Here is a 23,613-nt window from a genome sequence, read left to right as displayed (position 1 = left end):
CACATAAGAACAATACTTTCTGGGAAATATTCAAACAGGCAGCTCTAAACTTGTGGATGGCAGAAAATAATTTGGGAAGTTGCTTACAAACACCTTTTCTTCTGCAATTCTTTAAAAAGAACTAAAAACCAGTAAATGGGGGAGGAGAGCAGAAAAAAAAGCCCCCACACTTATGAACCAACACTTATGAACCAACTTCTTTTAAGGCTGATGACAAAGAGGTCAAACCTTGGATTGAGGCTTTCCAGAGCATCTAAATAAAACACTAAAAAACACTATTGCGTTTTAGGGGTGCTTGTAATCCACGCCCAGACTAAATTCTGCAATTTGATTCATCATATGGACTGGCTTAAACACTTTATGCAAAAAAAAATAAAAATCCTTGAACTCAGGAGTGTTCAAATCTGAGACTGGGCTCTGAATTTTTTGGCTTGAGCCCATTTCTAAATTGAATAGATCCCTCCAGGTGTCTGACATTCATCAGACATTCTGCCAAGGTCTTAATATCTGCTAGAGAGGGAGGGTCTCTGCTTGTCCCCACACAGGACATTCACACCTCCAAATGAGTGGATTCTGTCACTACAAAGGGCAAGGCTACAGATAATTTCTCTTGAGAAGGTACTAAAAATCATGCCCAGAACTTCTGAATTTTTGTTATAAATGGCACCGACGCAATATTTGCCTCCCGTCATATCAACATCTCAGACTGTTTAGAGAGGTCCAGTAACTACAGTTTGCTCAACACGCCTTGCAAATCACTGCATTTTCAAGCCTTTGTGCTGACGCAGAGAACACATCTCCCATGGAAAGCCATTGTCTCTGGAGCTCCCTGGTAAAGAGACCTTTGTAATTTAATTTAATATATCTCTGCTCCAGCTGAGCATCTCACATGCACCTTGGCCATCAGAGCATTCGCAGGCACTGGCTCACTGCAACAGTTTCCTACAGAGGGCAAAGTGGGGTCACACATCCCAAAAGAACAGCCTTATTTCTAAAAGAAGAAGTTAAACAGCTTCAAGGACCTGGCCATACTTAATTTCAATTTAAAAAATTACAAAATTTAGTGCAAGCTGGTTAGTAGGATCTCTTTTCCCTTTTTAGCAGGGCAGCTAAAAAAAACAAACCCAAAAAACCCCCACATTTTTTAATGCCTCACAGCCTATTATGGCCAGGGAAAGGAGTCCTGCATGTCTGAGATCTCACACATTCATCTTCGTGCTAAACATCTGTTTAAGGCTCGTGTGATCTACCTGTCAGCACCAGTGATCCATAAAGTGTTTGAACCTCCTGTCACAAGCCCCAGAGCTGGTTTGATCAGAGCCTTTGTGCACACTAATCACGCCCTTTATCTTTTCTAATGCTAGGAGAAAAAAACCACAGCAAGGCTGTCTTCCAAACCTGAATGTAATTAATCTTTCCAAGGGGGAACCTGCCTGGTTTGAAAAAGCAAGATCTGATGGGCTGCTGCTCTTTTTCTGCAAGGGCCTTATTTTTCCTACCAGGCGTCTTTCCACTTGAGTGGTACCCTTTAGAAAACACTTTAACTGTATCCCAGTGACACTGAAACAGCCTTCCAGATCATCTCATCAATGGAGCTGCTGGTGACTTTGCTGAGAGAAAGAGGCCACTGAAAGGAGCCTGACAGAAGCACGTTGAAACGATTCTCTCTTTTTAACTGCATGGGAAAAAAGGGAATGAGAATAAGAACTGGTCCCCTTTTCATGTTCCTCCTAAGCTGCTTTCTTCACTAATAACCCCAGCGCTACCTTTCTTTGGCTCAGCTGCACACAAATGCTCTGAAAGCTGCAGGGGCTCCAGAAAGGGAACAGGTAACATCAGGTGGGTTTGGGGTTTTTTACGGCTTGCCTTTTGCCACCATTTGCTTTCTGTGGCACAAGGGGAATGAGTGCTGCGTGTGACAGAGGCCATGACGATTCAAAGTGCACTTGCCCTGAATGGGAATGGGACAAGTGAGTTTAAATTTGGTTCCATCCTCTCTGGAAAGAACAGCTCCTCAGCATTCCTGAGCCCAGGCATTAGCAGCAACATGAATCCTAGTGAGCAGATGGTGGGAAGCAGTGAGAAACTGATGCTGCAAGACCAAATCTGAGTACAGATTTCACAGCAATCCCCAACCTAAATCAGGTCAGAAGCCTCGAACATCCATGGATCCATTGATCCATGCCTATGGAGATGGAGCTCATTTAGATAATTAACCCACCAGAAGAAAAGCTTCAGGAATTTGTGCAGTAAAGTAGGAGGTAATTGGTGGGATGTGACTGTCACCTTCACACGGCTCTCCTGTGTTGCACACAGAAACACTCTCAGAATCCAGCTGGATTTGGACAGGAAAGTAAGTGAAGTTAAATTAACCTTTCTATTACTGCCACCATATATTATTGGGATTGTGAGGAAGTTCAAAGGACTCCAGAGGTCCAACCTCTGACTGTGCATGATCAAAGAGAGTCCTGCATGTTCTATATCTTCTTTAAGATAAGATACCACAAGTGGAAAACATGATATAAAACAAGATATTACGTCTACTAGATCTATTATAATAATATTTAGGGTTCTGTGCTTGGATCTAGTTTAGATTTCATGAGCTTGATAATTGTCTGTAGGCAACAGCAGCAGTAAAACTTGATAAATAATTTGATAATAATAATAATAATAGTAATAATTTGATAAATAATTTGGGCAATATGGAAGGTTGGACCCTTCTGGAAAGGTTATTCAACAGACTTGAGGTGCTTTGGAATAACGTGTAGGACAGCACAGGAAAAGTGAACAAACAACACAATGAGGTGTGGGGGTGTGTGTGTGTCACCAAGAGAGCAGAGCAGAATTGGCATGAACCACGGAGAGGAGAAATGGAAGTGAAAGACCTGTGAAGAACCTTGGAGGAACAACACCAAATGTAATTTCATGCTATGGAAAACAGGGAGTAATGCCTGAAGGAAAGAGCTGGGCCCAGCAATATCAACAGCAGTGAAGAGATGATGGTGCTTGGGGAATGTCCTGCCAAGAGAACAGGGAGATAATGGAATGTCAGAATGACACAGAGTGACAACAGAGTGACAACAGAAGACTCAGCAATCAAGTTGTAAGATTGACAAAAAAGTGGCTGAAATTTTTAGGCAGCAGAAAAAGCTGGATTTTAGAGAAGATGATTTGAGAAAGCAGTCAAGATGGTTTCTTGGAATATGGATCTGCTTGAGAGGGAGGAAGATGATGGTGCTGCAAGTTAATGAACAGAGAAGTAACAGGAGCTTTGGGAGGAGATCTAATGACTTCATTTGAGGCTGGTGACTCTGCCCAAGATTTATGTTCCCTCTAGCTGGAGATTAAGGCACTTGAATCACAACTAATTTATCACTTTTCTGATTTGCTGGCCATGAAAAAACACCTGGTTCTCCAGACTGGTGCCTAATATTGAACCTTGACAGCTCATTGTCTACAGAGTGCATCTGAATTTGATAAAAGACACGGGTCAGCTTCCAGATAAACTCTGTCCCATATAAACCTGGATTATAGAGTGAGGACAGGACCAAACTGGTATCTTATCCAGTACACAATCCAACTGCTTTAAGTCTGTATCTCATTGAATAATTAAGAGTTCAGAAGTCTGAGGCTCTACAGAGGCACTGCAAGCAGCAGTGTGGATCAGCTTATAATGTTATTAAAGAACATTCTGTGTATTTCAAGGAAGAAAGGGAAAATATATCAACACTTTACAACGCCATTAAAAAGCAGCGATGTAACCAAAGGAAAGATTTTTCTTATAAATTTTGCTGCCTTATGATTTCTAACCCCTATCCCATCGCACCATGGTATGACCACGTTGCTTGACAAAAAGGAATGATGGTAGAAGAGCTCCTTCAGAGATCATCTGGATCAACCCCACCTGAGCAACAACATGGGCTTGCCTTGCTTAGCTGTAAGAATCAGGTCTGTGTGTCTTATCTTAAAATCATTAACTCCTCCAAACTTCACCTTTCCTTATGTGTGAGTACAACGCTCATGCTCACTGATGTCTGGGAGGTTAAAAATGGTTTTGCCTTTCCAGATTTCTGTGCAAACACACCTGAGGACAAGGGGCTCTCTTGCTCAGGACCCTGTGAAATCCATTCTCCTGAGGTCTACTGGCTCTGCAGATGTGCCTGCAAACACTGACCCAAACCAGCCAGGTTTGCAGTGCTCAACTGAGAGATGGCATTCCTGAGGAGAGCTGCTGGGAGAGCTGCTGCAGCCTGTCTGCAGAGGCACAGTGCTCAGCCAGGCTGGACCATCCAGCAGCACAGCACAGAAGGCTGTGCTGAATTCGTGCAGAATGCAGCAGACAAAGAAGCTACAGCCCCGTGAACAAAACCCACTACAGTTTTACTGGGATGCAATCTATGGGAAAACTAAGTCAGCACCACTTGATACACTCTGGAAACTATTGGAACCAAACCCATTTCTGTCCTAGGGCCCTGCTGGATTGTCAGCGCTGACTTACACGTGCACACACACAAAATTTTCAGTGGAGAGATATTAGCCCAGCTGAAAAAAAAAATGCATTATTCTTTTGGTGACATTTGGTACTTTTTTTCCAGAGGCAGTGATGAACAAAGCACTCACAACTGAATTCCACAAGGCTGGGAATTTCAGTAAACATCTAAGCCTCCTCCAAAATCAAACAGGCAGTCTAAGAAGATTCCCATTTCTTTCATATGTCTAGCTGCTTCTGACACCAACTGAACAAGAAATTAATTCTCATTCTGTTTTCCCTCTGAAGTCCAAGAGCACCCCCCTCCTAGAGGATGTGAGGCTGCTAAATAAAATCATCGGATGTTGTAAAGCAATCAGTGAATTCCAGAAAAGCAGAAAAGCATGTTTGCATGTGAACACAAAAAGGAGCTTAAAGAAAGTGATAATCTTTAACAAACACCCAGAGACTCCTGCCTTGACCACCTGGCCTAGAGAAACTTATTCTCCTGAAACAACATAAAGACAAAAGATTGTATTAATTCTTTTATAAGGGCTGCTGTAACAATTCCCTGCTTTCTAAGACTTCATGCTTAAAACACTCATGGGTAAAAATCCCAGTCTTTCACTAAAAAATGAGAAGTTTACCAAAGCAACAAGGTTTTATGCCTTAGATTATCTCCCCATTTTAGAACAAACACTGAATCCCTCAATTAGCTGCACAACCTCAGTGAGTTGTATTTTTACCCATGAAAACCCAATACAAGACAGGCACAGGTGTCTTGTGCAGAGAGCTGCCTGCCCTGTGAACACCCATTCCCCATGGCAGCAGCAGACTGGAACAACCACGGAAAATGGAAACAAATGAGGAATAAAAGCAGAGCCCACTGTGTTCTTCCATTCCAGAGGTGCCACAGTTACAGTGAACTGTTTGGGCCAGATCTACAGCTGCCTTTTCTGATTGATATTTTCAGCTGGAGTTGGTAGAGATGAAATTGCGCTGTTCTTACAAAGAAGGATGCTTTTTTCTACTGGGAAAGTGTCTAACTTTGACCAGGAGTACCAGCGTTATTTCTGCACCCGTGCTTTCTGAACCAGCAGCCAGCACTGCCTTTGCTCAAGGTAGTTTGTCTGTCAAATATTGCGCCCCTTCCTAAAGAAGCAGCACATGGAGCAAGTAGGGAGACTGAGAAGCAGAAAGGAACAAAGCAGAAAATGTAGTGTCAACCTCAATAACCATTTCACAGGGCTAGAAGAACCATTTTATTTTATTTGCCATTCAACAGCTTAACTTGAAATAGGTGTTTAATTAACTCAGAGTGGCAGTCTAAACGTTTAGCCTGAAGCTGCCTGGCAAAGGGAAAGTATCTACTGCACTTGCAGATTTAGAGCATCAGGCTCCAGAAGAAACTGTTAATTGCATAATGCAGAGAATTCATGTGACACACACACAGAAGTGTAAAGATCAAACTCCCACCATAGCGAAGTTTCTTCTATGCAAAAACTTCATGCAAGTCTAAAGAAAAATGAGGGCACTTATGGCTAAAACCTGCTTTCACAAAATAAAATTCTACTGGTCGTGGGGTAACAGATTTATTAAAAAAAAAACAAACAGGAAAGACAAATCTAGGAAAGCATTTTTATAAAAAAACAAGCACAATATGTTCAGAGGAGGATGAACAGGATTAAGAATTTTTCAAACTTAATCCAAAACACTGTAATATTGGTTTAAGAAAGCACAAGGGCTCACAACTGCCTAACAGAAGCTGGGCATCTTACTATGGAGATGGGAGAAACAAGGAAGGCACCATGTACCTTGCCTCCACTACCTGACATCCTCTTCAGTGGCAGAAGCACAGCTTTAAGCAGCCCTCCCCCTGGTTTCTTGGGGTCTTTACAAGAGACCAAGCCCAATTAGAAGGAAATGAATGCCCTGGCAGCTGACTGATCATTTTGAGTATTTGACTTCTTGCCCACCACCCTGCCAGACAGGCATATTCCCAGCATGCAGTGATAGATGGTGTCCCTTAAAATGAGACGGCCCTCAAATATTTTCTGTTCAAGCGGCCCCGATGCCTTGGGGATGCAACAATCCTCCTCCCTCTTTAGTTCATTATACCAAAAGATGTCCCACTGGGACTGTTTTAATCAGCAAATAAACCAAGTGCCCAGCACCTGCCTTGGCTTTTATTGCCATCATAATCCTGTTTTGTTTTTTAGTTCTCCAGTATCAGCGGCTCAGCCGTAGGTGAGCGCGTGTTTACGCCGCCCCTACCGTCGCCTCTGTGGCTTCGTTATTAGCAAGGCACTAAATGAAAAGCAGGGGAGGAAGGGGAGAGATGGGAAAGGCAGGCCTGGGGCACAGCCATTGGTGCCTGTTGGACACTCCGAGCTGGCCTCAGGTAGTGGCATGAGGACAGGGGAAGCACGAGAAAGGGAGGGAGAAGAAAGCCAGGCAGAGATCAAAGCACCGGGAGCTGCAGCAGACCAGCCCGGGGGGAAAGACACACAGGCAGGCATCCCAGGGGCATTTAGCACAGCCAGCACGGAACACAAACCCGGCAGAGCTCCAGGGCAGTGCACAGTGACTGCTAAGGGCCTTACACTCTGATTTGCTCGGGCAGTTCTCAGGGAATCGAGGGGTGCTCCAAAAGGGAAGGCATGTGCTGACAGAGCCTTGGCTCTGCTACAATGAATGGATCTGGAAAAACTGAAACAGCAAACGCTAAAAATGCAAGGAAAATTGTTTTCTTACCTTGAAGAGGACAGAAACAGACCCTCATAAACTTTTTACCACTTACTCACTTGCATTTTACTGATGGAGCAGATCAGTTTTTCTGCATTAAACTCTACCGATGTGATTCAGTGGAATGGCACCAACATAAATCTGACTCTGGGAATGAGAGAGTCTTTTCTGCCTGCTTCCCTGCCTCATTCTCCCAAACACTGCAGTCTGCATTCAATTTCTTCCAGTGAAATGGGAAATGCTATAGAAAATTAGCCAAAGTGGAGCCAGAAGATAAAAACCTAGACTGCCTGAATCTTTGATAACTCTGCACTTCAGCTCCCATTCTGCACCGTGGCCCAATGGGAGACGCCTGACAATCTGGGTTCTGTTCCTGGTTCTGGCAATGAGCTGCAGCCTAACAATGTGCAAGCTGCTTCCCCTCTGTCCTCAATTCCCCTGGTCTGAAAAACAGGATGCTTTAAAAAGAAAGAAAGAAAAAAAAAAGAAAAAAAAAAAAGAAAGAAAAATATTCCAAGATCCAGTGATGACGGTGCTACATAAGATCTGGATCATGCACAAATATCCGTGCAAACAGACTCTGAAATGCAAGTAAAACGTGGTGATTTAATGTTATTTTGTAGAGCTATAAGTAACTACAAGGGATGAAAAGGCAGAGAAGAATCATACCTGGCAGTTATGAAATAAGGGCTGATGCTTCCAGAGCAAAGTTTCCATGCACAAGGAGGAACATTTGAATTTCAAGTCACTGGAGTATTCTGACATCTCTTTCTGCTATGTAATAGGAAGTAACAACTATTTATCACAGTTCCTCTAGGAGGTGTAAAACAAAAATAGCCAAGCATTGTGGGAAATCTACATTGCCAAAGCTTATGAAATAATCTGAGCGAAGACAAATCACAAGTTCAAGAAAGTGTCCTTCATGTAAGTATTTCAGTTTCCTTCTGAAGCAGTAAGAACCTTAGAGATAAGGACCAAACTTCCTACCCTAATCTTTATTTCTAAAAAAAGGGATTGGGCAAATAGGCTCAACATCTTAAGGCCCACTTTTCCCAGGGACTGGATAGAATTAGATCTGAGTAGGTTTATCTCAATCGAACTAGGATAGTTTCTATGAAAAAAAAATAAAAATCCATATTTTAACCAGCAAAGTTTAATCCCTTCTTTTCCTGCGAAAACTCAGATAAGTTTGATTTTGCGCCTCTCGCTGTCTCTGTACTCCAGGTATTATGTCACTGCACATTAGACTGTGTCAACACACCGTGACTTCGCCACCGCTAATGCAAAACCTCGGAAAACACGGAGCCGGGAGATAATTCCAGAGCGCTGCCTTCCCTCTGGTTAATGGAACTCGCCGCTCATCCCCCCGTGTTTCTGACACCTCCGCTGAGTGATGGTCCCAAAACGGAGCAAATCAGCCTCTGGCATGCAAAGCCATCTTAGGCAGGCTGGAGAGCAGCGATCTGCCCGGGCAGGTGAGCTTCACACGCGTCTCAGGGAGCATCCCTGCCCTGGGAATGCAGGAGCAGCGGGGACAGGCTCCCAGGGAAGCCTCCTCAAGTCCCCCCTAGGTGCAAAGAAGGCTTAACCTCCCCCAAAAGGGCACCTGCTGAAGGAGCAGGGAGATGATGTCTCACCAAAACCCACGGGCGTGAGGCTCTCAGAACATGTGCCCACACTCTGTCACTGACATTTTCATGAAAATCCTATCCCAGGATTTTTTCTCCTGAGAAGCTGAGGAGCCTCAGGAAAGAAAGAAAAACAGTAACTCTCTGCTGCTGTGGAATGCAACAGGCACATCTGGGATTGGTCCATGGGAGGTGTTTCTACTTAATAACCAATCAAAGATGCAGCTGTGTTGGACTCTCTAGGAGTCACAAGATGTTGTTATTCATTCCATTCTATTCTTGTCCAGCCTTCTAATGATTCCTTTCTCTCTATTCTTTTAGCATAGTTTTCATGTAGCATTTTTAATATAATATATATGATAATATAATAAATCAGCCTTCTGAAACATGGAGTCAAGATTCTCATCTCTTCCCTCATCCTGGCTGCCCTGCAAAGACCATGACACTCAAACTGGGAGGGAAGTCTGCATGCCTGAACTTGAGAAATGGCTGCTTCCAGAGCAGCCTGCTTTTTAAAAACAATCCATCTTCCCTTGTATTTAATTGCTAAAACAGTGGCTCGTGTTCCTTCAACATTAAGGAAAATAATACAGAGAAAAAGCCATGTGGCACTCGATAAAACTGTAGCATCGTGTCAGGCTTGTCCTCATCTTGGTCATTTATTTCAGCACAAAGTGTCTCTAAAGGCTCATGTTTGGATTTTATGCTGTTTTGTAGAAGAGGAGGGAATTCCAGGCTCCTTCAATCAACATGTAAACATTTTACCATAGTAAAATCAAGTAAAACTTCACGGGTTTTGAGTCAAGCACCAAAAGCAGACCCCATATTTCACGAGAAAGAAGCCTTTTAGGAAGCAGTATTATATAGCATTATTAAAGTCCCATCTTCCCCTGTTAACTACTGCATGCTAAAGCAAATGTCAGCCTGGGGGGGCTTAATGTTTCTAAATTAAACACCCTTCAAACACGCTTCCTGACAGTTATCTTCAGATCGTCCACAGATGCTGCCACTGCCAGTGCCACGGAGGGAAGCACTAAAATAGATGCAATGCTGGTGTCAGTGCAGGCTGTGCTGACACCCCTGCCCCTGCAGGAGCAGAACCACACTGTGCAGAGGGCAGCTGGTGGCACTGTGGGTGGCATTTTGGAAGCCTGGACCACTGATCAAAGCAGCAGCAAGCCACCAGCAGAAGGTACTGTCCCAGAGTGAAAGCAAGAGCCCAGCTCTGCTCGTTCCCTAGATGTGCACTGCCTCTTGAACACTGACGTGGTGGAAGTTACTCCACTTCTGCAGCTGCCCAGGGCAGCCTGTACAGATGCAACACTCTCTGGAGGTTTTGCTTACCCTGTAAATCATCATGCCTATATTCTTAATTGTTTGGCACAGCTCCCAGGACATCCATTACATCTCCAGTGACTAACACAGCTTTGTATCTGCTCACCCCTGGGGCTTCCAACCAATAAATGTCTGGGCACGGAGAGAAGGGCATGAAAATAATGCATTATGGGTCAGCAATATTCTGTCAGGACACCTGAACAATATGAGCCAATGAACCAGCCAAAAACACAGTACAAGGCTCTTGCCCCTCTTTGGTTTTCCCTTCTCTAACATCTAGAGAGTCAGTCACTAGGATTGCACTGGAGTGTGCACGTCCTGCTCTAAACAAAAAGCTGAAAGAACATGAAATGCACACCAGAGCAGGTGGCATCAGGCACTGATCTGTGAGGGCACTGTGCCTACTGCACCCCTCAGCTCCTGCCACAGCTCCAGACCTCCCCAAAGCACTCCCACAACTAAGGCACAGACAGATGAACAGCAGCGGCTCCCACCCAGCTCCAGGGGAGGTTGTGAGAAAGAAAAAAGCAAGGCAGGCAGAAAAGCACCTGTGGTACCTGTCACCCACCAGAGCACGGCCGGATCAGGGGATGCAGCACAGCGCTCAGCCTCTGCCCATGGCTCCCACGGAGGAAGCTTCTCTGAGGATGATGGCATCTGTGGGGGCAGTGACAGGGACACTGGGAGGAAAGCGAGCTCTTTTTGCAGGAACAGTGTGCTCTTTTTAAACCTTTCCCGTGGCTGCATCCAGAGGGGAGCACAGCACTGGGAAGGTAAAAAGGAATCGGTTCTTTGGCCAACAGGAGAAAGGCAAACCCACCCACACCGGAAGAGAGCCAGAGAAGCAGGGAGGGCAGAGGGATGGAGGGCATTTGTAAAAATACACATTTCATTTAAGGGCACTAGCATTTTTATGACAAAGAAGAGTTTCATCAAAGTCTCGAGAGATCTGCCATAAAGGAAGCCCTTGCCTTGCTGCCTGGGCTGCCTGAAAGAAACACCTGCTATGCACAACAAAAAAGACAAAACAAACAATAGGTATGGAAGGGAGGCCACGGTGCAAACAATGGGAATTGGAGAACACAGATTTCTCTAAATGCAGGACTAGAATCCTATCAAATGAACAGCTGGGGAAAGCACAACCCTTTCTATTTGCAGGGAAGTTGCACAGATTATATGATGGCCACAAATACAATATATGTATCTGAGCTCTGCTTCCCAGGCACCAGAAAGGACAGGAACCTCCTAAGATATCTCTGAGTGGAAGAATAAACTCGCCTGAGCCCAGCTCCAGGAAGAAAGATAGCCAGATCTCAGAGGAACACAATGGACAATTTTCCTCCCACGGGATCTCTGCAAGAGTTTCTGCTAGGAGGACAGCGAGCTCAACCAACCCTCTCAAAAGGTGCAGAAAGCAAACCTGAGATTGCACAAATCCACCCAAGTACACAGAGGGGATGTGAGCAATTCCCAAAATGGATGGTCTGTTTTAATTAAGAAGCGCAAATATTCCTAACAGAGGATACAGAATTCTGTGTCAGTATATTGATTGCAATTCAAGTTTCTTTATTCTGGTTGTACCAAAAGGACAGGAATTCTAAACTGTGCACTAAGAAATCATGCAAGGGAAGTAGACTTAAAAAACACCCTGAAACTCATGGCACAGAAAACTAAAATTCTTTAAAAATATAATTTGAAGCTTGCCTTTCATTTCAAATAAAGAATAAATGCAAGAAATATAGCATACTTCTAATTCTGGTCACTAGAATATATCAGCTCTGCAAAACTTTGCTTACCAATACAATGACAAAGAAATTCCTGGATCTATCATGAATCTGCTGAGCTATCCCACCCAGGGGAACCTCCTGCTGCCAGAAACAGGTTTTATGAAAAAACAGAAACAACATTTGCAGGGTGTCTACAGCCATGGAGACATTCAGAGAATCACAAAAGGGGAAAAGAAGAAGTCTGCAGGTTTTATTTCTGGAATTTTTTCTAATTTGAAGTAATTAAGAGTCCATTTCTGCTTATATTGCATCTTGTTTTATATGCATCAGTCTGTTTGCACCCCTGGGAAATTCTGTGATCACCAATGCCTTGCCCTAAATTCAGAGTTCTCTTTATTTGCCATGATCTCAGAGGGACTGAAGAGTTCACAAAGCCCTGAAAAATTCACAGCTACCATCAGCTGCCATTTAGTCCCTACTCATAATCTGCAGCCCCCACTTGGAAAAACAGCCTTCCTTCCTCCTAAAACTATGAAATGTTTCATTTACTCCTCTTGAAGAGCTGCCTGCCACTTTAATTGGCACATTGCAGTTCAGCAGCAGGTGAGTGACAGCAAGAGGACAGCTAAATCCAAACTGCTCCCCTTGGCCTCCTGCGTGGTCTTGCCATGGCCCCTTGCCTCCTACGGCTTGCAGGGTGAGGCATCATCAGCCTTTGGACACCAGGAAAAGCCAGGGTGGTGAGGACCACGGCACGGATTCAGGAGGCGGAACCAGCTTTTCCCTCTGAATCTTGAACCGTTATCCAGGGGAGAGTTTGAAGGGCTCTGTTTGGAATGAGCCCTCAGAACAGAGCTGAGACCGCTCAACGAGGCAAGTGTGAATCAGGAAAGCAAGTCATGGCAACAGGAGCTAAATGATCCTCAGATCTCTGCCTCTTGACACAGGTGTCGGTGCTGGTGGCAGCCTGGAATGCCAAACGTAATTCCTATCTCAAATATAGCCTTTTTGGCTAGAAAAGCAACCACTTCAGATGGAATCAGCTGGGCAGAATGAGACGCCCAGTGCTTGGAATCACGACAAAGGATAATGGTCCCTATACACCAACACCCCCAGTGGTGTTGGAGTAAGAGTTGTGAACCTGGCAGCAGATTTTTTTGTTTGAGTAGTGCTAATGGATGCAGATCAACACTATGTTCTGTCCAAATTCCAGTGCAGGATATGACACACCACTTGCTTGTCCTCCCACTGGAGATTCCCATCCCATCCTCTGTGTTTGCACATCTAACAGGGTGAAACATCATCACACCAGTGGACCAGCCCAAAGCCTGCACTGGGGACACCACTGCTATCACAGCCAGGACAAGAAAATGTACCCTCATACTCCTGCAGGTCAGAATCTCCCACTATGCACATCACTGAAAAGTAACATTAACAAACATCTGCATCCTCAGTTCACGCTGTGCATCACTACAAAACAGGGTAAACGCCTAAAGAAACCCTAAGAACCATTTTCTGAGTAAGAGCCATGCAATCCCAAGCACATTCCATAATATTGAAGAGGAAATAAATAGATCTGAATTTAGCTCAGAGTGTCATTCTCTTTGGGATCCTTCAGGATCTCCTGTGCCACATAAACTAAATATTACGTGGCCAACAGGGGCAAAACCCCCCAATTTAGAGAAATCACCAGAATAAGATGCAGTTGGGAATTTTCAAAATTTGTTTTGTTCTGGGGGGGTGAGACCCTGCAACAAATGCTCTCCAACCATGCAGCCACGTGAGCCATTCTGCAACTGGTGACCCTCATAAGGATGCTCCTGTTTCCAGAGTCAGTGTGATGCCACGCAGCGATTTGTCTGTTAAATTGAATTCTTGCCTCTAGATAGATAGCTAGATAGATATAAAGTTTATTTTGAAATGTCTCCTAGTGCTTCTGAGCCTGACTGATGTGAGATGTTATTTTGAACATGCCAAAGCATCTGAACGGCTCCAGTCCTTTCTTTTCAGCGTGCATTCCTTGATAAGTGGCAAAGCTTCCCACTTATCAGTCACTCAAAGTGACTGTGGCTGTCAGTTGTGTACAAAGCAGCAATCAGCTTGGAAGGAGAGACACCAGCATTTTTCTTCTCAGTTTGAAGCAAACACGTTTTGACTGCTAGTCATTCAATTTTAAAGCATCTTCAATTAGGGGCGGATGAAGATATAAAGAAAACACATCCTAAACACCTCTGCCAGCCAGCAGTAAAAAATTTATTGTTATCTCCTGCTTCACCTCACTGCGGAGGCAGCAGCGGCAGCCTTTTTCTGGCTGCACAGCAGCAGCGCCCAGGATCACACACACTGCACACAGACAGACCACGGGCACGGAGAGCTGGTGCTCAGCTTCTGCAGCCACTTCCAGGCGGCACCTTGCGCCCCTGCTGCGCCAACACCTGCACAGGTACAGCTCACACGGTGCCCGCCCTGAACACTGGCAGCCCCAGAAGGACAGTGCTGCCCTGCAGGCAGCAAAACGCCAAAGCAAACCACGAGTCAGGCCCTGGAAACACAGACAAGGAGGGCTGGCACAGAGGAGAAGCTGCTGCAGCAAAGGGTGGGCAGCTGCTTAACCAAGGTTTCTCAGCACCAGGGAGCTGAAAGTGGAAGAAAATGGTCAAAGGTGATGATGAGAGATGCAGAAATTGGAGAGGGGATCTGAAAACAAAACAAAAATACAGGGGCCTGAAATGCCTGCTGAGGAGAGAGAGACCAAGATGGGGCTGTGGAGCACAATGCTGCCAGCTGTGATGACTGGATTTGACCACTGGCCTTTTCCTCACAGTCTAAGATGCTGGATTATTTTGGGTGTTTCAGTGCTCTGGTTTTTAACAACAAAAAAAAAGTTTCTGGCCTTCCCTTGTGATTGTGTGAGAGAACTGGAAAATGGGAACACTGAAAGCTCAGTAACAGAAAGCAAATTAAGAAAAGATGCTAAGATGGCAAGGAAAAAAAGTCATGAAGTTCAAAACAGTGTTATAATTTGAGAACATTTGGACCAGTAACACTGGAGAAAACAAGTGCTATTGCCATCAAGTAGCTCAGCATAGGCAAAAAAGCTGATTTACCTCAATCAAACATGCCCTTGCATTTCCAATAAACTCAAGTTCACAGAACATTCTGAGCTGGAAGGGACCCACCCACAAGGGTTCAACTCTTCAGGGAATGGCATACATGAGGATCAAACCCCAACCTTGGCAGAGCTGACCAACTGAGCTCATGCCAGTTTGAGGCAGATACTCCTGCTCTGCACTGGCACACCACCAGCAGTGCACAAATTTGGATGGCAGAAGGGTATGGAAAGGGCCTGAGCTCAAACCACCCACAGAAACGTGCTAAGGGTTACCTTGGAGTTCAAACCACGGTGCAAAATGATCCTCTGCACTCAAAGAAATGCACATAAGGACCCCAGCAACCTTTTACATAACCTGACTTTCCTGGTAAGGGAAGGAAGCGAAGGCCCACAGGTTACTCAGAGGTCCAGTCTACCACAATTGCTACTAGCTGAAGCTGAGAGGACAGAAAGCAATTAGCTCATTCTGACTGACTTTTCCTTCTTTTCCCTATTTCCTCCCCCAGCCCCAAGGGGCTTTTTTTGGGGGTTGTTGTTCTCTTTGGGTTTGTTTGTTTGTTTTTGGTTTTGTGCATGCATGTGTGTGGTTTTGAGTCACTTCTTTCCCAGGGGACTTTTCCTGCTCACGGGACAGGCGAGTCCTTGTGATAAGTGATAGGAGATCAGCTGCAGAGCTCTGTGAGGAGCAATTGTTCTGCCTCTCTGCTGGCTGGCAGGGCTTTGGGAAGAGGTTGCAGAGTCATGGGAAAGGCTGCAGTGTGACTCCTGCTGGGGTCTCAGCGAGTGCAGCATGCCCTGTTTGTGAGCTGCAGGGAAACAGCTGCTCCTGACACACGATGGGTTTGGACAAAATGTCCCCACGTCCACCAGGACTCAAACACGCTCAGCCTGGCTGCGCAGTCACAGCCTGTCACATCCACGCTGGCAAAAACCAACAAAAACAAAAGCAAAAACAAACCACTCCAGCGGACAGAGCCTGCTCTAAAAATATTTTGGAGAGTGAGGAGGAAGATACTTTCTCACAGTTTCCTACCAAAGAAAGGTCCCATCCAACTCCCACTAATATGAACAAGAGCCTTTTCTCCATGTTGGGAGCTGGAACAGACCCTCACGTCAACAGTTTATTGTCTTACCGAGGAAACCTTTTGTCCTCACCTCTCTCTAACATAAAGAGGACTCCACTTGTGGAAAAACTAATTCTGTTCTGCCTTGCAAGGGCTTGCACAGTGACTGCAGCAGCACAGAGCACTGCTCTGCTGCCACGGCCTTCTCAGACCAGCAGAATTCCCAGGGAAACAGGAACCCAGGAGCAACAGGCATTACTGAATCTGTAACCCAGAGCAGAATTCCCAGGGAAAACAGGAACCCAGGAGCAACAGGCATTACTGAACCTGTACCCAAGAGCAGAATTCCCAGGGAAAACGGGAACCCAGGAGCAACAGGCATTACTGAATCTGTAACCCAGAGCAGAATTCCCAGGGAAAACGGGAACCCAGGAGCAACAGGCATTACTGAATCTGTAACCCAGAGCAGAATTTCCAGGGAAAACAGGAACCCAGGAGCAACAGGCATTACTGAATCTGTAACCCAGAGCAGAATTCCCAGGGAAAACAGGAACCCAGGAGCAACAGGCATTACTGAATCTGTAACCCAGAGCAGAATTCCCAGGGAAAACAGGAACCCAGGAGCAACAGGCATTACTGAATCTGTAACCCAGAGCAGAATTCCCAGGGAAAACGGGAACCCAGGAGCAACAGGCATTACTGAATCTGTAACCCAGAGCAGAATTCCCAGGGAAAACGGGAACCCAGGAGCAACAGGCATTACTGAATCTGTAACCCAGAGCAGAATTCCCAGGGAAAACGGGAACCCAGGAGCAACAGGCATTACTGAATCTGTAACCCAGAGCAGAATTCCCAGGGAAAACGGGAACCCAGGAGCAACAGGCATTACTGAATCTGTAACCCAGAGCAGAATTCCCAGGGAAAACAGGAACCCAGGAGCAACAGGCATTACTGAATCTGTAACCCAGAGCAGAATTCCCAGGGAAAACAGGAACCCAGGAGCAACAGGCATTACTGAACCTGTACCCAAGAGCAGAATTCCCAGGGAAAACGGGAACCCAGGAACAACAGGCATCACTGAATCTGTAACCCAGAGCAGAATTCCCAGGGAAAACGGGAACCCAGGAGCAACAGGCATTACTGAATCTGTAACCCAGAGCAGAATTCCCAGGGAAAACGGGAACCCAGGAGCAACAGGCATTACTGAATCCGTACTCAGGCCCTTGTGCAGCAGCTGCTCATTCTCCTGTCTCCAGGAAGGACTCATCACCTCCAGCCCTTTAAAACCCCTGGAGAACTCTGGTTACAGACACGTGAGAGGTTGGGAACCAGGAAAGAAACGCCCCAAGACCTTGTGGCTGCACTGAGGAGAAAGACAGGGCAAAGATAAGGAGTAAGGATCTCTGCCCTCCTTATTAAGAACCCAAAGTTCTCCAAGTACTTAGCTCATATAGTGGCCTGCTGGAGTTTTGTTGGTTTTTTTTTTAAGCAGCAGGCAGAAAATGAATGGCTTAGCCATGTTGGAAATATAATTTAAGACTGAAAACTTGTTGGGGCAGGGAAAAAAAATCTTCACATTTCTTCTTGTACAGTCAATTAATCTGTGTCTTCTCTCAACAAGAGGGAGAAGCCAGTACCTTCTACAAAAAACCAAAAAAGAACACAAGTGGGCCTAGATATCACACAACCAGCTCCGGGTAACAGACGATTGCTCACCTGAGGAGAACAAAGCAAACAACAAATCTAAACAACAAAAGTTACTGCCAGAACTGGTGGGTAAGTGATGGTATCTAAAGCACTCTGGAAGCAGGTCTCCACCACTGTTTTGGAAGACTGGAATCAACCCAGAACCTCTTGCTGTTTGGAAAGTTTTGACAAAAACAACTGTGTCGTTTCAAAACTTTGCATGTTAAGCTTAAGAAATATTTTGCTGAATTTCTGTGTAACTCAGAAACCCAATCCCTCTTTCCTCCCCAAAAATATAGCTACATTTTGAAAAACAGATCTGGCTGAAAAACGGACTAGCCATCCTGCAGGAAATTCTCACTTCAGGATTCTTACTGCATTCCAAATTGGAACATCTCAAACCTCAGAAGGCAGTGACAATGGGAATATTCTGGTTTGGGAACACAGCAGCACAGCCAGGCCTCTTCATCCACCCACTGAAGTGATGGGGAAAGGGACAGAGCCAGCCAGGGGTGGGAGGATGGAGACCTGGACCCCCAGAGGAAAGCAAGCCTTCTGTGGCTGGCAGGACCTGCAGGGCAGTGAGAGAGCCAGCACAGCCAGGAGGCTGCAGCCCAAGGCTCACCATGCCCACACTCCCCTCTGGACAAGCTGCTGAGGGTCTGCAAGGCTTGAGGCCACTGCAGTGTCCCCATCCCACCTGGCAGGGGTGACACTGAAGGGGTCAACTCCATTTCACTGTGCCTGTGAGACTTGCAGCACAGCAGTAAGGCCTGCAAAAGCTGCTTTCAGCAAGGAGAGCTGGGAGGAGAGAAGAAGATGTGGCCTAGGAGTGCAGGGATAGACAAAAGAACTGGGAGCAGGAAACTTAGGCTGGGGTTTATGGTATGGGGTAACTGTTCCATGCACAGAGAGACTGCACATGAGGGACCCCCCTGCACAATCTCCTGAGTGCACCTTCAGGCCTGGATAAAATGATTCCCTCTGTAACACAACTGCTGGAGAGATTAATTCTGATATTTCAGGCATTTAACAGGTACCAGGTAGAGCAGGCCACAGGCACTGGCTCCAGCTTGGCATCAGAATGTAGCTGGGATCCCCTCATTCTCAGGGGTACAAACTTCCTCACAAAAAAAGGGTCCTATTAAAACATCTGCTCTAGCTCTGAAGGAAAATGAAAACCCTCTCCTAAAACACAGATTGCTGTGTGGCAGGAGCTAGCCTCAAGTTTCAGAAAGCACTTGGTTCTTGGGCTGAGTATGTCACTCAGAAAAGAATACAAATTAGTAACCAATTACTGACAGTATTAAACCAAAAAAGTCAAACAAAACCGTGGCCTCAATGTTAGAAACTCTGTAAAGCAGCGTTTTTGCTGCCTGCTGCTTTGAGATTTTGAGTTTTACATTGTTGGCAACCTGAAGTGTTCCAAGATCTTGAGCTGGGCTCTCCAAAAAAAATTTTGACTAAAAATCAGAACAGATTAGAAAACAGCATTTGGCCTCTGTTTTGTTTGCCTTCTAATTTTGGAACTTGTAGTGCTCATGGTTTCAGATTTTGCCTGGAAATATGAGAGTTGGAAGTTTACATTTGGGAGAAATGAAAGCTGGCATTTTTGTCATCACATGACTCCAAGAGCTGGGGCTTGAGGGAAAAACATAAAACATTGTCAGGTTTTCCACAAAATTGTGAGATTAGCAGTATCAGTTTTATCACAATTTAGGCTGCAAGGTTGACCTATTTTATCAACAGTGCCCTACTGAATATGAATTGCTTTATGAATTTTAACAACCATATTTCGTTTCAAATACAGTTCAATGGAAGTGACATTCCTCAGGGAGCTTCAAAGCAAACCCTTCCCTCACCACCCCGGCCAGGCTTTGTCTCTGGACTGCAGGACCCCTCCCAGGTCTGTGTCTCAGGGAGATCCTTTGAAGGAGGACAGCTCTGGGGTGCCCAGCTCAGCACCAGGAGCAGCTCTGGGAGCCCAGCTCAGCACCAGGAGCAGCTCTGGGGTGCCCGGGGAGCCCAGCTCAGCACCAGGAGCAGCTCTGGGGTGCCCAGCTCAGCACCAGGAGCAGCTCTGGGGAGCCTGGGGAGCCCAGCTCAGCACCAGGAGCAGCTCTGGGAGCCCAGCTCAGCACCAGGAGCAGCTCTGGGAGCCCAGCTCAGCACCAGGAGCAGCTCTGGGAGCCCAGCTCAGCACCAGGAGCAGCTCTGGGAGCCCAGCTCAGCACCAGGAGCAGCTCTGGGAGCCCAGCTCAGCACCAGGAGCAGCTCTGGGAGCCCAGCTCAGCACCAGGAGCAGCTCTGGAGTGCCCGGGGAGCCCAGCTCAGCACCAGGAGCAGCTCTGGGGTGCCCTGGCAGCCCAGCTCAGCACCAGGAGCAGCTCTGGGGTGCCCAGCTCAGCACCAGGAGCAGCTCTGGGAGCCCAGCTCAGCACCAGGAGCAGCTCTGGGAGCCCAGCTCAGCACCAGGAGCAGCTCTGGGAGCCCAGCTCAGCACCAGGAGCAGCTCTGGAGTGCCCGGGGAGCCCAGCTCAGCACCAGGAGCAGCTCTGGGGTGCCCAGCTCAGCACCAGGAGCAGCTCCCAGGCTTCTGCCACTCTGTGCCCAGCTGAGGTGAGAGCTGCAGAGCCCCAGACTGCCCCAGGCTCCAGAGCAAGGGCACCAGGGAGAGACTGTGGCCCCACAGAAGAGGAGTGGCTAACTGGGAGAGTTCCTGGGGGACAAAACTGAGCTGGACCCAGGAACTTGCTGAGCTGGACCAGGTGTCAGCCAGCTCTGCAGCTGCAGATCACTGCCAGCCTAAAATACAGCCTGAAGCTTTTAGGGTGCTGATGCACAAGGGCTGTGAGAACATTCCGGCTCCATTTAGGGTAGAGCAGCAGGACTAAGGGCGCAGGGGAGAAGAGCACCAACACAGCAGGCAGAAACCCGACAGGGAAAACCTTACACACAAAGATTAGGCAGAGCAGAAAGCAGGATGCACCCCAAAGTGGCACAAAAACAAACGGGAAGGGTTAGGTAATTATTCAGAGAAACTCAAGCCTCTTCACAAACTAGGTCTAGAACATCCTGAAAAGTAGAAAAAAAAATTATAAACCTTTGCCAAAACACAAAATCCCATCTAGATCTCATTTTAGCCTTTTGAGGTTGTACAGATTCTCAAATTTAATCTGCAACTTTCCTGCTGTTTACTTAACTCTACACAAACCCCTTGTTTTCTGTTTCAGTGACACCACCTTCCATTAATAGTGACATTAATAGCGACACAATTAATTCAGCAGAGATGGGCTTGGAAAAGACGTGTCACTTAGAGACTCACGTGCCAGGCACATCTTCCTAAGCTCAGGGAGCTAAAGCATCTTTCTGCAGCGTCCCAGAAGTGCTGGTTTAACTGGGCTGCAGTTCCACTGAGCATCTGCCTCCCTGAGGAGGAGAGGGACTCACAGTCCCTCCCTGGTCATGCATTGTGTGATGGGCTCAGGAGAAAGGGAACTGTTTCCAAGCTAGCACACTGAGAGAAAGGACCCATAAATCATGGGGTCAGCCAGGTTATGCTTTTTTCTAACCTTAGGGTATTATGCTTTCAATACAATATTTCAATGGCTTTTTTCTGGGCAATAATTTATATGGAATTATGGCAACTCTTACAAGCTTAGAAAAAAATTGGCTGAAGCGAAACGATTCCTTTGTCATAAATAAGTTGAGTTCATAGCTACAGCACAATCATTCAACTGCACCTAAGTCAAACAGTTATCCACTCTTTGCAGGAATATTTCCCTGTCAATAAATCTAATGCTATTTCAAAACTTCAGGCCAGTGTGACAGAAGCCTGTTAGATTAATTAGGGCAAGGTCAGAAAAGCTGAACTCACAGCTACATTCTTGTCACACTTTTCTTCCACCTACCATAGCCCACAGGCTGACTGTAAACTCACTGACCATTTTAAACACAGGCAGGCTGGGGGGACTTCACTGCCTTAATTCATATCCAAAGCATGCTTTCTTTAAGAATTGTTTCTTCTCTGACAGTCAGTAACTGAGGAGAAATGTCTTGCTTTGTGTTCACTGTCAATAAGGATTATTTTTAATTTTTAAATGTTTTTCCCTTCAGATTTATGGGCTTCAGCCAGGGCTCATGAGACTTCAGGATCATAGAGGCTGGAACTGCACAGACTGCCTGTGCAGCATCACCCAAATTTCACTGCAAGCAGATCAGCTCTGTGGGAATGGGGGAACAGTCCTGTCTCCCTGCCTGCTCCATTCCTGACCTCTCTTGCCTGACCATCTGAAAGGAGGGTGCCCAAATCTGATGGGGTCTGTGTGAAGTGGACCCTGGAGGTGAAGTTCTGACCCCAGCAGGGTCAATATTTCATCTGCAATCCCCTGAGACAGACCCCCAAATCATCTCTGAGCACTGCAGCTTCCATCAGATGGTACTTGGCTGACTTTCATTTACTACTGACTTAGGTCAAACTTGGACCAGGGATCAAGAGATGAAAGGCTCTATATCTCATTATCAATAACCAGGGTTTTCTTCACTACCCTAAAAACAACATACTTCATTCTTATCTACAAGGCATTAAAACTTAAAAGGGTTGGGGTCAAATTACATTACTTCAATTTATTTTTATTCACTGCTTATAAAACAACTTCCTCTCTCGCTGCCATAGCTAATGCTAAAAATACAAATATTTTCCTTGATATTGTACAGGTTTTGCTATTGTTTTTTCTTTTAAAGTCTTATTAAAAATGCAGCAATAAAGAAAAATCCCTCCCACACACAAATTAGGAAGCAGAAAAGATTACAGAGGTCGAGGCCAAATCAAGCCTTACCAATCTCAAAATTATTTTCAGCAAAGCACATTTTGTATAGAGGTTGCCCTGCAACAGAGGGATGGACCTTCCCAGGAGTTTTTCATCCATGCCCAAGTCCAGATACGGACAGAATGACCTCTGGAATATACAGGCAAGTTTTCTTCCAGTATGAAGCCATACAGCTCCTCTGATGTGGCTGGAATTAGGTTTTCTTAAATGGTTACAATTGTGATTGATAATTTCAGGCAACTCCCTCTGAAATACTGACAAAAAGCTTTGGAAGGAGAATCCTGCTGCTACTGAACAAACAGAACACATTCCACAGCAACTCACGATGCTCTGTACAAAACTGCACGTTAAACAAGCAGAGAGCTCACCCTGGTCCCAGGGATCTGTGAGAAGCCAAACCTCTCCTTTGTTATTCCATGCACTGTTCCCAAAACAGGGACACGCACATGGAAGAACAGCAGTGAAATACAGTCAGTGCATGGAAAGAAGCTTCTGCATACAGTATGGCAGAAAGAGGTTAATAAAGTTTACTGGGTGTGCTGGTTTAACAACCTCTGCTCCTGGGAATAAAGCTGCAGGTACCTGGAACTCACTCAGCTGCTCTCCTGAACCCCACCTATCTCCTGAACCTTTTGGCCAGCTTCTCACTCACACAATACTTCTCCACAAACAAAGATTTCCAGACTCCCAACACCTAAGGCAGAGGGAAGAAGGTGCACTTGATTATCAACCACTGCCTCAGCAAAGCCTCAAAACCAGAGCTGTAGGACACTGGTTCCAAACCAACTCTTCCTGGCAATGCTTTTGTCACTCCTGAGGAAAGAGGACTGGTCCCGCAAATGCCTGCTGGCATGACCAGCTCCTCTAACAGCTTCTTCCTGGCCCTACAGGAACCAGGTTAATCACATAAGGCCTTCCAGAAACTGACCTTTGTTTTGCTAAATGCCAGGTAAAATCCTCTTGTGTTTCCATAAACAAGATGTCAGCCAACTGTGGAGATTCTTAAAGAAACTGTGGCA

At 45.9% G+C, this 23,613-nt stretch overlaps 1 protein-coding gene across 14 annotated transcripts in view; it reads right to left on the bottom strand.

Annotated features, from left to right (window-relative positions):
- Nucleotides 1-23,613, bottom strand: part of SOX5 (SRY-box transcription factor 5) — a 281,758-nt gene that overhangs the window by 115,358 nt on the left and 142,787 nt on the right. The window contains exon 1 of one of the 14 annotated variants that reach the window (XM_038155111.1): nucleotides 7,883-9,001. The exons of the other annotated variants lie outside the window; for them this stretch is intronic. Coding sequence (XP_038011039.1) covers nucleotides 7,883-7,978 — 96 coding nt within the window. The 5' untranslated portion in view covers nucleotides 7,979-9,001. Of the gene's footprint in view, nucleotides 1-7,882; nucleotides 9,002-23,613 lie in introns of those variants that run through there. 14 annotated transcript variants of the gene reach the window in all.

The sequence above is a fragment of the Motacilla alba genome, chromosome 1A (genome assembly GCF_015832195.1).
Source record: "Motacilla alba alba isolate MOTALB_02 chromosome 1A, Motacilla_alba_V1.0_pri, whole genome shotgun sequence".
In the NCBI taxonomy this organism is placed as follows: Eukaryota; Metazoa; Chordata; class Aves; order Passeriformes; family Motacillidae; genus Motacilla; species Motacilla alba.
Note: the sequence above shows the minus strand (reverse complement) of the source record. Positions and strands in the feature narration are given on the sequence as shown.